The sequence below is a fragment of the Chiloscyllium plagiosum genome, unplaced genomic scaffold, assembly GCF_037043375.1.
Source record: "Chiloscyllium plagiosum isolate Xiang-an unplaced genomic scaffold, Cpla_swu_hap1 HiC_scaffold_8, whole genome shotgun sequence".
In the NCBI taxonomy this organism is placed as follows: domain Eukaryota; kingdom Metazoa; phylum Chordata; class Chondrichthyes; order Orectolobiformes; family Hemiscylliidae; genus Chiloscyllium; species Chiloscyllium plagiosum.
This window is the reverse complement of record NW_028270146.1, coordinates 57,552,783-57,568,259: the sequence shown is the minus strand read 5'-3', so window position 1 is coordinate 57,568,259 and position 15,477 is coordinate 57,552,783. Positions and strand designations below refer to the sequence as shown.

At 39.2% G+C, this 15,477-nt stretch overlaps 1 protein-coding gene across 5 annotated transcripts in view; it reads right to left on the bottom strand.

Moving 5' to 3' along the window:
* Positions 1–12,819: 12,819 nt before the first annotated feature.
* The window catches only part of ktn1 (kinectin 1), a 139,819-nt gene continuing 137,161 nt past the window's right edge, over positions 12,820–15,477 (bottom strand). For all 5 annotated transcript variants that reach the window (XM_043697722.2, XM_043697726.2, XM_043697727.2 and 2 more), the window contains one exon: positions 12,820–13,723. In XM_043697722.2, the coding sequence (XP_043553657.1) occupies positions 13,688–13,723 (36 nt within the window). In that variant the 3' untranslated portion in view covers positions 12,820–13,687. The remainder of the gene's footprint in view (positions 13,724–15,477) is intronic.

Below are 15,477 nucleotides of genomic sequence, written 5' to 3'. Positions count from 1 at the left end.
TTTGGGAACTCCATAGCCCACAGATCCCCTGATGGCAATGGCAGCCCACAGAAATGGCATTGCCTGTGCGCCAGAGCCTCAGCAGTTCAAGCCAGCCTGCCCAGCTCTGTTCCACAACTCCCCACAGTTCTGCCTGAGCATTGGGACATCCTCTCCCTGCAGTTGTAACCTTAGCAAATGGGCCCTTGCTCATGCTGCTGCTGAGGTTACCAAGTTGCCAATCTTCAGATTAGATTGCTTGCTTTAAACTGATGCTTCCTTTGATTCGACAACTCATAGGGAGGGTAATATGCTTCATCATCTACTCGTGTATTCCTTGAAAACAAATTATTAAAATGTTAATGGATTGCACCTCATTCTTCTAAACACCAGAGATGACAGGTCCATCCTCCTCACATTTCCACCAATCCATGAAGAACCCTTGATGGCAAGTATATTCTGCCTTGAAACAGAAATGCACACATTATTCCAAGTGCAGTCTATATAAAAGTGAAACAAGAAATCTTTGGTCCTCTACTCAAATCCTCTTGGAATAAAGATTGTTTGTTGCACCTGCATGCTGGCTTTCAGTGAATTATTAAAAAGATACCAACACTTTCCAACTTCTGGCCATTCAAGAAATACTCTGGACATCCTATCAAAGTACACTTATCCATAATGTGTTCTATCTGACGAGTCCTTATCCACTCAACCAACCAATCTACATCTCTTTAAAGCCTCTTTTCACCCTTCTCAACTCACGTTCGCACCAACTTTTGAATCATTTTCAAATGGCCCAAACAACTACTGGTATAGATTATGAAAAACTAGGGGCCAAAGCACTGATGACAGTGCCTCGCTGACAGCCTACCTGCTGAAGAATGATCCATTACTTCCTACTTTGTTGCCTTCTGGCAATTCTCAAATGATGCAAGTACATTATAAGTTATTTAAAGAAAATTTAAGACTTAGTCAGGACTTTACAAAAAGCTTTCAAATTTATTTGTTCCAAGGTGAATTTTAAAATTCTCCCAATCCTCAGACTTGCAACTTTTCTGCATGGTGTGTTTTTGATGCTACCTTTTTAATATCCTGTAATTTAACCGCAGGTGATTTGAGGAGGTTTGTTGCTGTCCACTTTCATTTGCAGTATTTCTACTTCCTAAAACCTCTTTGCTTCTGATCTAAATTCTCTCTTCCCAACCCCCTGACAAAGTAGTTTAATCATACCCCAACACCACCAGCAAATCAATTTCAGTCTAGGTCTTGCTAAGGTGAAACCTCCTTCATATACAAGTCCAACCTGCCCCAGAACCATTCTCAATGCCCTAGAAGTCTAAAGCTCTCCCGCCTGCACCATTTTTAATGTGGCGTGCATTATCTCAATCTTCCCATTTCTACACACAGTAGATTCTGGAAATAGTCCTAAAATTGTAGCCTAAGGGATCTTGCTTTTCAATCTATTTGAGCTTCCTAAATTCTACTTTGTGACTTATCCCTCTTTATACCTAGTTTCAAAGTGGGCTTGAACCTGACCTCTGGCTTTTCTTCATCCCCCCAAAAGAATGCGCTACAGTCTCTTGTGATATCTTTGGTCCTGGCTCCCACTGTGTTTGAAGCAAGTTTGGTCAAATTGGCTTTTCATTGACTGAAAGGATTATTTTGAAGTAGTTTCCAACCAAAGAGAATCCAGGTAGTGATAACTGATATAGTTGGATCATAAATATGAGCAGAACAATTTTTGATTTACTTTTAATATTTTTGAATAAGCAGTTTTATTACAAGACCCTGGAGCTTGTCCCAGTATCTAGATGCAGCAGTTAAAACAATTAAGTGCATAAATGGACTGTGTTGAATAAAGAAACTTTTATCAGTTGCTTTAAAATATCTGCAATGCCCAAATGCATATGTTAGTGCAAATTGAGATTAAATCTCACGATTGCCAGATTGCCATTGTTAGAAGTCCAGCATAAAAATAAGGAATGTTAGGCTAGATCTTCAGAGCCTTGCTGCTTAAAAGTATAAACAGCTTTAATTTAGTAACATGGCACAGAAACATGCACAATGCAATTTCCAAACTTAAATACAAAAAGCTCAGTATTTTGACAAAGGTTTTGGGTTTTTTTAAAATCTGACTTGGCCTGGAAACTAGATGTAGCTGCATCAAGTTACCTTCCTGGCAGAAGCACCATTCCAGAGGCAAACATAATGACTCAGAATCTCCCTTCAGTGTTTAAGACACCCAACATTGTTAAAGGAATGACCCACTGAGCGCCAATTCGGTCTTCACCTCCAAACCACTTCTCTCAACCAAAACAGAATCCTGCTAATGGGATCTTGCTGTGCACAAATTAATTATTTGCTGTTACAGAAATAGTAAGTACACTAAAAAGTTAAATTACTTTTCCAAGGGTTAGTCATGTTAAGGCTATAAGAAGATATAAATGCAAGTCCATTTTTTTTGGGGGGGGGGGGAATTTGATCTTTATCCAGAAGACTACGCATGGGAATTGGTTTGGTCAGCAATGACACAATGTACCAATAGCTGACAAAAAGAGCTTCTGAAATGCCCACCTGCATTGCAAATTCCACATCTGAAGATCAGACAATAGGCCTTTATAAAATAGCAGTGGGTGCATACTGTCAGCTGTAATTGGAAATTTCCAAGACAGAGAGGGGAAGATGCGGAGCTATTGCTGATACCATAGTTAAGTGTAGTGCGGTTAACAAGTGGGCACACAGAAGACAAACCAGATGAAAAGGATGCATGGGTGGGACAGTAGAAAAAAAATGCGCAAGGAACCAAAAGAAAGATTAAGTTATGAAGAAATGCATGATAAAATCTTTTCTTACCTGCAGGGAGTAATTAGAAATTTAGTATTTTGTGAAAACAGGCCTACAAGTTTGGACTAGCAGCGCCATCTCCTGTCAAGAAATCCAAACTGTACTTTAAAGTAGTGCACCAAACAAGGGTCAAGCTTTTTCACTTGGTAGCAAGAGTTGCAATGGTTCCACCACTATTAATATAAAATTCAACTATCAGCATTTGCCATTAATAATACTCAGGATCCACATAGATCTAACAGCAGAAAGTTAAAGGCTGTTTGAATTTACACTTTTCCAGAGGGTTTGCAATCAATTAGAAATTAAACAGGTAAGAGCTTCTTTGTCTCAAAAACTCGAGAAAATCAAGTTTTGCTAATCAAGGTATATAACTGAATTACCACCTGTACACAAGTTTGATAATTACAACTAAAATTTCTCAAGTCTTGAAAAAGTAATTTTATTTGTTGAATGTCAAAAATTCTCCATAATTGTAAAGTTTATTATCTTAGCTCTACTTAATTCCATGTCCCAATGATATATTTCCCTACTTATTAAATTCAAAGTGAGAGGATTAGTCATTGTTCACTTCATTTGCTGTCAGATAGAATACTTAAAACATGGTTGATTGCTGACATTGCTCAAGGACATCATTGCTGCTCAACATCTAAACCAAGGACCAATTCGAAGAGATCGCTAAACTGACAGGGAGAGAACCTCCTCACTACAGGTCACCCGATCATTACAGCAACTTTCTGTGGGGTCAACAAGAAAGCATCATTGCTTTGCTGCAGATCACAAAACCCAGTCCATTAAAATGATAAAGGTCAGTGCACAAACTCACTGCACATCAGGTAAGTAAGAACTGTCATGGGAGATTTTAGTGCAAGATTGATTTCAGTTGACCCAATATGTAATATGGAAAAACTATTTTGACAATTTATGCTTCCTCTTTGCTATATTAAGTCTAGGTGTTTTGCAAGCTTCCATTTAACCTATACCAGACAACAAAGAAATGCAGGAGAAAATGAGGTCTGCAGATGCTGGAGATCAGAGCTGAAAATGTGTTGCTGGAAAAGCGCAGCAGGTCAGGCAGCATCCAGGGAACAGGAGAATCCTGAAGAAGGGCTTATGCCCGAAACGTCGATTCTCCTGTTCCCTGGATGCTGCCTGACCAGCTGCGCTTTTCCAGCAACACATTTTCAACAAAGAAACGCAGACATGAATATACAGTACCTGGCATAGAAACAGAAAATTCTGGAAATACAGTGAGATAGAAGCCAAAGGGAAACAAGTTACCAATCCAAAAGTGGTCACTCTCCTGATAGAGTTCACGACTGATGCATGAATGATTTTAGAACGCAGCAACGTAAACTTCAACTACTGACCGTGGAGGAGGAGGAGTCGGGGGGGGGGGGGGGAAGAGAGAGAGAGCATCGGCTCTACCAAAATCTAACAACTGTGCAGCAGTTTATTTCTTTATAGGTGGAGTAATAATGTGCTAATTCCTCTAGTCAAGCTGTAGAGTAAACAAATGTTAATCAATATGATGATACACTCAAGTATACAACCTCAGTAAATATCTATGTGAAAAGTACCCTTAATGAATCAATTGCTTCATAACATAACTGCGTACATTAAGAAGGTTTGTAGAATAACCAGGAGCACGATTTTAGGCTAAGTGGTTTAAGCAGAGAAAACCACTAGCACCAGCTTGATGAGTTGAATAGCCTGATTCTGTTTCACAATATTTCATGATTGATTGCATTGGGAGAAAATTTAGAGAATTTGTAGTTGTAAAGGGGGGGGGGGGGAAATCATCATGAGAGAAACAAAGTTACGTGGGATATAATTAAGGGTAAAAACAAGGACTGCAGATGCTGGAAACCAGAGTCTAGATTAGAGTGGTGCTGGAAAAGCACAGCAGGTCAGGCAGCATCAGAGGAACAGGAAAGTAAGACGTTTCTGGCAAAAACCCTTCACACTATTCCTGATAAAGGGCTTTTGCCCGAAACGTCAATTTTCCCTCTCCTCCTTTTCTAGCACCACTCTAATCTAGACTCTGGGATATAATTAAGACATCACATCTCATGTTAACATCACACTGCTTCGTTAGTTTCTGGAATTCAACTTTCCTCTCAATACAAAAAAAATGAAAGCCAAGTGCGCTTTATTTGCTTTTTCTCCTAATTTTAAGACATTTGTCATAGCTCCGCATGAATTGCTCTATGATGGAATGCATTGCTGTTTTCAAATTGTATAATATCTCTTGTTTTAAAGGAACACCTCTTCCATATAAGCTATATTACAGTAGGTTCACTACTGTTTATTAAATATTGGCCTACATCTGTCATGACAATAGTAAAACTATGAGCATTCACATTATCATTCCACTGAAATAGACAGCTACAAAGAGACTGCATACACATGGAACAGAATCCAAAAGTTGTCAGGCGATTTCACACTTCTCCAAACAATTGTTGAGCTTTCCAGAGTAAAATCCCAAAATTTGTGAAAACACTGACACAACATGCCAAAGGCTAACTGACTCCACAACAAACAGATCAGATTGAGTGCTGTCACATCCAGTCACGAATGGAGATTACGCCACAAAGATCCTCATGTTTAATAATGGGAGAACCAGTAAAGCTGTGCAGAAAATAAAGTATTTGCAGAAATCCCCAATCTAAAATTCTCTGGATGTCCCCAGCATCAGAGATGCCAGTCTTCAGGCAATTAGTCTCTCTCCACATGATATCAAGAAATGCCTGAAGGCACTGGGTACTGCAAAGGTTATGGGCCCTGACAACATTCTGGCAATAGTACTGCAGATATGATCGAAAACTTGTCATGCCCCTAGCCAAACTGTTCCAATACAGATATAACATAGCATCTACCTGGCATTGTGGAAAATTGCATAGGTATGCCCAATACACAAACATGGATAATTAAAACCCAGTCAAATACCATCCCATCAGTCGACACTCAGTCCCTGGCACTCTCAAAGTGCACTTGCTTTGTGACTCAGTGTGAATGAGCAATTGGAATTCCACCAGGACTACTCAGCTCCTGACCTTATTACAATCTTGGTTCCAAGATTAACAAAAGAACTGAACTACACAGAGGGGAGAACAGAATGAAAGCTGTTGATAAAGTGGCTATATTTGACAAAGTATGGCATCAAGGAGCTCAAATAAAACTGGTCAATGGGAATCAGAAAATAAATCTCCACTAGTTTATGCCATATGCAGCACATAGGAAGGTAGTTATGAATGTTGGAAGGCCAGTCATCAGCTCCAGGACATCTCTGAAGTTCTTCAGGTTTATGACCTAGACAATGACCAGCTCCAACAAGTGTGTCTAATCATCACCCTTCGATATTCAATGGTGTTACCATCACTGAATTGTCCATTGTCAACATTCTGGAGATCATCACATCATCAGAAACAGAACTGGACTAGCCATATAAATATATTGACAGTAAGGGCAGTTCAGACAAATCCAGTAGCAAGTAATACACTTCCTGACCCACCAAAACCTGTCCACTATCTGCAAGGTATACGCCACGCGACCAGATCAGCATAGCTCCAACAATTCAGGAATCTTGACACCATCCAAGACAAAGCAGTCCTCTTGAATTTTTTATGGATTTGGTGCCATTCACTCCCTCCACCACCTCTACAGTAGCAGCAATTCATTCTCACCACAGGTTACACTGTAGAAATTCACCAAAGCTGCTTGAAAAGCACCTTCTGAACAGGCTGGGGCTGTTTTCCCTGGAGCGTCGGAGGCTGAGGGGTGACCTTATAGAGGTTTACAAAATGATGGAGGGGTATGAATAGGGTAAATAGGCAAAGTCTTTTCCCTGGGGTTGGTAAGTCCAGAACTAGGGGGCATAGGTTTAGGGTGAGGGGAAAGATATAAAAGAGACCGAAGGGGCAACTTTTTCCACACAGAGGGTGGTACGTGTATGGAATGAGCTGCCAGAGGAAGTGGTAGAGGCTGGTACAATTGCAACATTTTAAGAGGCATTTGGATGGGTATATGAATAGGAAGGGTTTGGAGGGATATGGGCCGGGTGCTGGCAGGTGGGACTAGATTGGGTTGGGATATCTGGTCAGCATGGACGAGTTGGACCGAAGGGTCTGTTTTCATGCTGTACATCTCTATGACTCTAATATCACCTGGAAGGATAAAGGCAGGAGATTCATGTAGTGATGTTGCCAGTCAAGTTCCTCTCCAAGCTATTCACCATCTGGATTTGAAAATAAATTGTTGGGTCAGAATCCTGGAACTCCCTCCTTTAAGGCATTACATATACCTACGCTAAATGGATAGTATTGTTTAAATGCAGCTCACTATCACCTTCTCAGGGCAAGTAGAGGTGGACACTAAATACATCCCACGGATGAACTTCATCAGAAAAAAAACACATCCCACGGATGAACTTTTCAAAAACTCAATTCCCTACGCACCAAGACTCTCCTCCTTCTAATCTCTTCCAACCTCTCAGCCTGCCAAGCGTACTCCTCGGATTCTGACCCCTCCAGTAACTCATTAATTTTCCCATTCTTTGTGGCTTATCCTCAGCTGAGCAGGCCGCAATTTATTGAATCCCCTTTATCCCATCTTTTCTGAGACACTCCTTAAAACTTGAAATTTTCTCACCTGTTGCTCAACATCACGTTTTGGGCCTCTGCCAATGCTTTGGGCCATTGTCAAAACTAACCCATAAAAATCTGTATTGATGTAGGATAACAAAGCATTAGTTAGACCACATTTAGAATATTGCATGCAATTCTGATCACTACGCTACCAGAAGGAAGTGGATGCTTTGTAGAGGGCGCAGAGAAGATTTACTAGGAGTAGCCTAGACTGGAGGGTTTGAGTTACAAGGAAAGGACGGATGAATAAACTGTTTTGACTGGAAAGATAGAGGCCAAGGACGCGACTGGATAGAAGTCTACAAAATTGAGAGGCATAGAAAGGGTGGGTAGACAGATGAGTTTTCCCCCACAGTGGAAACATCATCTACATAGTGCACACGTTCAAGTTGAGAGGGGTGAGGTTTAGGGGAGAAGTGTAGGGAAAACCTTTCAGTGTGGTGGGTACCTGCCAGTGGGGGTTATGGAAGCAGGCACGTTAGCAACATTTAAGGCATATCTTGATAAACGCATGAACGGGAGGCAAGCAGAGGGATAGAAACCCTCTTTTGGGCAATAAGACACAAGCATAATGAATCAGCACTGGTTTGGTGGGCCAAAGGGCCTGTCCCTGTGCTAAATGATATTGAATTGAATACTCATGTCTGTCTAAAAAAGATAAATTTGCTCTATTACATTTGAACAATTAAGGGTGCTTAAAAAAAAAAGCACTGCATGATTTTCTTTACGACAATCAACTTTACAAAAATATTCGTAAAAAGTTTAACTTCATTCCTACATTTCTACAATTGACTCCAGCAATTACAGCATCTCTACTGCGATTAAAGTTATGAATGACAAAAAAGTTAGTAATACACAATGATCATCAGACATGGATATATAGAAAATATATTTGGTACTGTTTATGCAAAAATTAACCTAGGTTAATTGCATTCTACAAAATTGTTTTACCTCATTAAAAACTGATCGGTGTTAATTAAAATAATTGAACTTGAAGTAGTATCATCAGTTTCCAAGCAAATTCTCCAAAAGCTACCATCCTAAAAATGACTACTTGAGTTCTTCGACTTTCAAATGTTAAGACTCCATGTGAATCTCTATACTTTTGACACTTTGTTGTGCATACAAAGGAATTCAAGCATTGGTAAAAGTGTTTATTTGTAATCTATCCACATAATTTTGCTCCAATCTTTACATGTTCACAACAGACATGTTGGAGGAATCCTCTTTTTTTATTTCATTTCTGAGTATCAAGACAAAAAAACAAGCTTGTGACCTCTCCCATTCACCTGTATGGGTGTTTTTCTATCCCCTGTTGCCAATGTCTATCTTACTGGCACTGATAAACAGCCCGAAATTTGAGGAAAGTTGAACACTGACAAGACCACAAGTGTTTCATTTTCATTGCAACATGCATTTGTCTACCTCTGAGGCTTCCAAATATGGCTAAAGTAATTAACTTAATTTTACACTTACGTTGAACACATTGACCCAGATTTAAACAGTCAGAAGGACTTCAGAGCCATTTAAAATGACGGGTGGCTCCCAATTCCAGGTCTCCTAAATTTTCACTGGTGAGGGTTAAGGGAACAAGTCTGAACCCTGCACATTTAACCTAGCCAACTCCTTTTTGAGGGTAGGAGTATTGCCTAGTCTCCCCAGTAATTCTCAGAGTCAGGTCAGCTTCTACATGACTCAATCCATGGCCCTTCAGAAGAATTTAGATTTGAGAATCATTTTGAAAGGTTAAGCTCAAAGCAGTGACTCACCTTTCAGTCAATTATTTTCTTCATTGACACTCCCTCCGGTGCTCTCAAAAGCATTGCAAGCCATTTCTAATAGCTGACAGTATACAAGTTTACAAGAACATAAATAGTGGTATACCTTTTTGCTCCTTGAGTCTACTCCACCATTTAATAAATTTGCAACTGCGACCTTAATTCCTCTTCCCCATTACACATATCAACATTGTTAGCCCAGAAATTAAACAAATTGGGAGCTGGGGAAGGACAAGGCCATGACATGGTTCGTGGTCTGACGACGACGACGACAATAACGATAATAATTTGCCTTATTTAAATTCATGAGTCAAATCATGATCAGGATTTATACTTGTGCCCCTTTTGATATCTGTATTTCAAGTTGACTTTTTTGTCCAAATGTGCAATTTCAGGTTGGAATGCAGTGTTTGCAAAAGGTTCACAAGAGGCTTAAGAGAACCAGAGGGAGGCGACAGCCTAGTGATATTATTGCTGGACTGTTAACCAAGAGACCCAGATAATATTCTAGAGACCCAGGTTCAGATCCCACCACGGCAGATGGTGGAATTTGAATTCAATAAATATCTGGAATTAAGAATTGAATGATGGCCATGAATCCATTGTTGATAGTCAGAAAAACCCTTTAAAGGGAAAGAAACTGATGTCCATATCTGGTCTAGCGTACATGTGACTCCAGGCCCACAGCAAAGTGGTTGACTCTTAACTGCTCTCTGGGTGTTTCAGGATGGGCAATAAATGCTGCCTGGTCAGCGATGCCCTTGTGAATAAAAAAAACAAATTCCAAGCAATCACCCGGTGGCTTTCAGACAGAATTTAATTCCATACCATAAAAGCCTAAGGCAAATGAACAGATCAAAAAGATTAAACCATGTCGATGGTCACAAAGGAGAACAAGGAATAATGCATTCGTGACCCATTTAGCTAGGGAAATAAGCAGTTTATTTCCACATCTGATTCAACACCAATATGTACCAAACATTGGGTCAAAAGCAATCCAGCCAACACACAATGACATTTACCACCCCAATTTCTCTTCATGGTCATCAATACTCCTTTTAATAATCTCTCCCTATGGAGAAGGGCTCGGTCTCTGGCATTTCTTGTGTGCCGTCACTAATGAAAGTGTTCAACATCGCAAGAGAAAAATTTACTTACATCCCACTTTAAGGAACTCCAAATTTAGAGCAATAACTGAAAGCCCCTACAACAATTAACTTTAATTGCTTCCATTTCCCTTCACATACCTAAAGTACAGTTCTTCTATTCCTTTAAGGACTTCATCTTGACATTTTAAGAGCGTCTGATAAATTACCTTTGTAAATTCAGGTACACAATATTCACACTCACGCAATGACTGTTGCATACCAAAATAAATAAAAATTAGACACCGCTTTCCGTTTGTGAACCTTTTGCAAACACTGTATTCCAACCTGAAATTGCATATTTGGGCAAAAAAGTCAACTTGAAGTACAGATATTAAAAGGGACAAGTATAAATCCTGATCATGATTGACTCATGAATTTAAATAAAGCAACAATTTCAAATTTTCTTGGCTCGTGATAAATTGCAGTATACTTCAGTCACTTACCTGCCTAAACCACTTCTATGTTTTCACGTGGACACATTCTCGCAAATAATTTCCCTTTTCATGGGATTTTGTTGTCATTGATCTCACTTCAAATTCAGACAGACAACCATCTATGATTCCATATGCAGGGTATAGTCAATGCATTTAAATTTCTATTCTCAACTGCACTTTCCCATGCCTTAAATAGGCATCATTTTTCAAAATAACAATACCATTCCACATTCAAATGTCAAATTTTGGGTTAGAATGGGCTATAACTGGGCAACTTCCAAATTAGATGTGATATGAAGCAAAGTGTGCATTGATACTGGTGTAATGGAAACCAAAGATTTATTCACGATCCAGTTGTATAACAGGATGGGATCATGAAGTTATTTTTAAAATAGATTAAAACACGAACAACATGCTTCCCTCCATTTATTTTCGATAAAACTGCAATGCAACTTTGTGAATAATCTTCTGTTTGAGTTTCTGGAACCAAAATTTACACAACTACCCACAACCAACCCCAGACCATGGAAGGTGCTGGTCATTAATTTCTTCATAGATGAATGAGTTACCTTGAACTATTTTGTTTAAAAAGAGAATTGACACGAGTTCAACTTTCAAACACTTGGTGAATTATTAACATCCAATACTTGAGCAAGATGAAGTGAAGTTTGTTTGCTCTGAGAATGTGGAACAAACTAAGCATCAATGGCAGAGATATCTTGCTCGTGGAGTACAGTCACAGACCAAATTAAATGGTATAAATTCAATATTGGGAAGTATTGGAACACAAGATGCATAAATTTACAGAAGCAGCAAATGGAATGGAACTTGACCAACATCCATAACAGTAAGGAGGATGAGAATTCCATTCAGCTTCGTAAAAATCAAAGATAGACCTGCCCATTTCAAACCCTTCAAATGGATCCTTTCTGTATAGGAGATCCAAAACAGATCAAGAAACATTTGTCAGAGGAAAGCAGAATCTTGTCTCCAAGACAGATTTTTGCTATTTGAGGATCAAAAAGTATTTGCCCATTTCATGGCAATGTTTTCTTTCAAGGGCTTTTTGTTTTTAAAAAGTTCACTTATTTTTCTAATTTTGTCTCCAATATTTTGCCAACTGAGTTTTTTTTAAAATCATGTTGGGTTTCTTATTTAATGAGTATGTTACCATAGAGTTTCCAAAGAATTGTAGTCTATTCAGAGAGCATTTGAATTTACACTGACTGTAAAGCTCATTCATTATTCAAGCCAGCTGGAAAATGGCAGTAAGCCAATACTGGATTAACAATTTTTCATTTTAAAAAGTTCATCAGAAAACAGAACTAACGACGTTCATTGTTGCTTTGAAATACCAAGCACTGTTCAGTCACGCAGTACTCCAAAAAATGTGCAGCTGGTGCAAAATGTTTCATTCACTTGTATGGCATCGTATCCCAGTTATGTACCCTCCTTGCCCCAGACTCCTCCAACTTTTCACTGCTGTGCAGATTAACATTTGGGACACTTTGCTCATAAATCCCAGTCTACCAAGTCAAAGAAATCCACAGCGGCAACATCTGTTGAGATACCGTGATAGTATATCACAGTACGGGGAGGGGGGCACGGTGGCTCAGTGGTTAGCACTGCTGTGTCACAGCGCCAGGGACCCAGGTCTAATTCCAGCCTCGGATGTGGAGTTTGCACATTCTCTCAGCGTCTGCGTGGGTTTCCTCCGGGTGCTCCAGTTTCCTCCCATAGTCCAAAGATGTGCAGGTCAGGTGAATTGACCATGCTAAATTGCCCATTGTGTTAGATGCATTAGTCAGAGAGAAATGGGTCTGGGTGGGTTTATCTTCGGAGGGCCAGTGTGGACTTGTTGGGCTGAAGGGCCTGTTTCCATACTGTAGGGAATCTAATCTCAGTATATTTATTTCCCAATCCTATTGCTGAAACCCAGAGTTGATAAAGTTCCTCACTGCACTAAAAAACAAACTGATCATGTCATAGAAAATTAAGATGCAAAGGAGATTTTATTTTTCCCTCATTTTTACACAGGCCTTATTTACAGTTTATAACTTTATTAAAATGGCAGCTCCTTGATTTCAATTTTATCTTAAAGAAAACAGTAAAATATCAAAGCAGCATTAATTTGAACTGTTTAACCTTCTTTCTTCCCATCTATAAACCATTTTTTTAAAAACTAGCAGCTTGGGTATGCAGCCACAAATGCCTCCAATGCACCACAGGTCGACTGTATGATAAGCCCACTTAACAGAAAGAGTTTGCACTGTTAAATTAGCAGTAACTGAACATTCACCATTTATTGCTGATTATTCAACAGCATTTGACCCCCATAAAAGGGACATGTATAGAAATCAACTGGCAGACTGCTATCTACATTAACATTTCATCTGACCACACTGCAGTTGAACTTTTGGCTGAGAAACAAGCATCCCTTTATTTAGGTTCACTATTACAACATTCTTCAGATTTTCTATGTTAGCAACATGAGGAGTGTGTAATGCTGAAAGTTAGCAGCTAACCCTGAAATCTTAATTTAACCCCAAAAGCAAATTTGCTGCTAGATTTATTTTTAGCTCCTGGTTTTGCCCAAATTATATTTGCCAGTAGCCAACATAGGCATTTAGCAAAAAAATGTAAAGAATTTATTTGCATTTAGGAATGTAAAGACTAGATACAACATTTTAGAAAACTAAAAACTCTCAAGCTGCCTACAATATTTTTGAATCAGTAGTTTAATCCAACATTTAAAAAAAAACACAAAAGTAAAGCTCTATTCAGTGTCTCAATTAAGAAGGGCAAGAAACATAAATAAGGCTTTAATTTGGCAAATCAAGGTGCAAACCATAGCACCATCTTCAAACAGAGTCTCCTTCCTTCAGCACCCCAGTCACCTAAAAAAAAAATGAAAATACAATCTTAGCAGTCCCTGCTGCATGGAAGTTAGAGAAGAAATCTGGGATTTTCACATGACATCAGAGCAGAAAATTCAACCCATGACTTCATTGAGGTGAAATGTCAAAACATTTATCTCCAATATTTTGGGATAGAGGTGCAGAAGTCCATCACCATAATTAAAATTTTTAATCAAGTCACAAAGAAACCCAGACAGGTTTACCCAAAATGGAATGTGCATACTTCTGTCATATTGGGACTTGCTCATATCCAGGCTCAGAGTTTGACATGTGTAAACCATGTATGACCAGTTTTTGGTGACAGGTGCAATTGGAGGTAGGGTTGAAAGACTTGCGCCAACAAGACCACAGTCTACCAGTACAGAAGATTGGTCAACAGAGGAATTTTACCAGTGAATTCACTTGCAAGATTAGAGATCAAAGAATCCTATCTCCACTGAGCTTTTTTTTTTTAAAAAAAGTTCTCGATCCCATAGGTGAGCCAAGTTCCTGGTCAATTAGCAAAATATCCAAGGTTTTTGCACTTCAGATAAGAGATCACAGAGCCTGCCTCAGAGGGTCCATTTTTTCCCAAACATCCAGTATCATGCAGATCATCTGGGAATTCTAAAGAGACTACTCTCCCTCTCCCAAAACATACTGACACGTATTGGGACATTCGGGTGCAAATGCATGTGTTTGAGCTCTCATTAGGCATACACAAGCATCAGGAGCTCTCAGCCAGCACAATTCACTATCTGACACAAACATCCAAAATCTGTCCCAATGTGTGGTCCATTACCACTTATGTTTCCCTAACATTGACGTCAGGTTGGTCTATAAATTGACCCGCAAGATACTTGCTACTTTCAAGTCCACAGGGACCATTAGGATCTTGGGAATTACTAGAGATAAAACCAGTGTATCCACTATCTGTCACCATCTCAAAATCTTTAGAAGCATGGCATCAAGTTCAGGGATATGGTTGGCTTTCAGTTCAATTACTTTCTCCAATAGTTTTTTTTATATATACACAATTAATTTCCTCACTCACTGGGTCCTTAGTTCTGTACTATTTCTGGTACAGTTTTCATCTCTTCTACTGGGAAGACAGTCTTTGTTTAACATCACTGTCACTTCCTTGTCTCATTTACTGTCAACTGTCTGAACCCACCACCCGCACAAATTTCTTAGCCATCTTTTGTGTGAGCTTTTAGAAATCAACAATCTCCAGTTTTAGTCATTAGAATGCTGCCTAAAAAGTATCTTCCTATAATTTAAAACTATTCTCAGCTATTCTAGTCAGCCACTGATGGAACAGTTTTCCCATGAAATTTTCAGTCCAAGGAAAACATGCCCGAGAATTCTTCCTTTAAAAATGCACCATAGATTAAAATATGCACTGACAGATAAGAGCATTCCCATCAACTTTAGTTAGCTGGCCCTTCATTCCTACTAAGCTGATTTTGTTTAAAGCAGAAGATCTTTGACTTGGACTAGCATCACATTCTAGTACAATGAAATATAATGGCACTTGCCTAGAGAACCATTTTTCGTAGCTATTTACTTTTTCAGAACAGTATTGGATCTAAAATAGCTTTGCCCTGGTCAGTTTTTCAACATACTGATTTACAGACTGCCCCAAATACATTCAAATGAAACAGCCTGTCAAACTAGGTATGCCATTCGGTTGCCCTTTCCATGCAATTATTGGTCTCTCTGCACAAAACTGTGCACTCTGATCAGTCAACTAT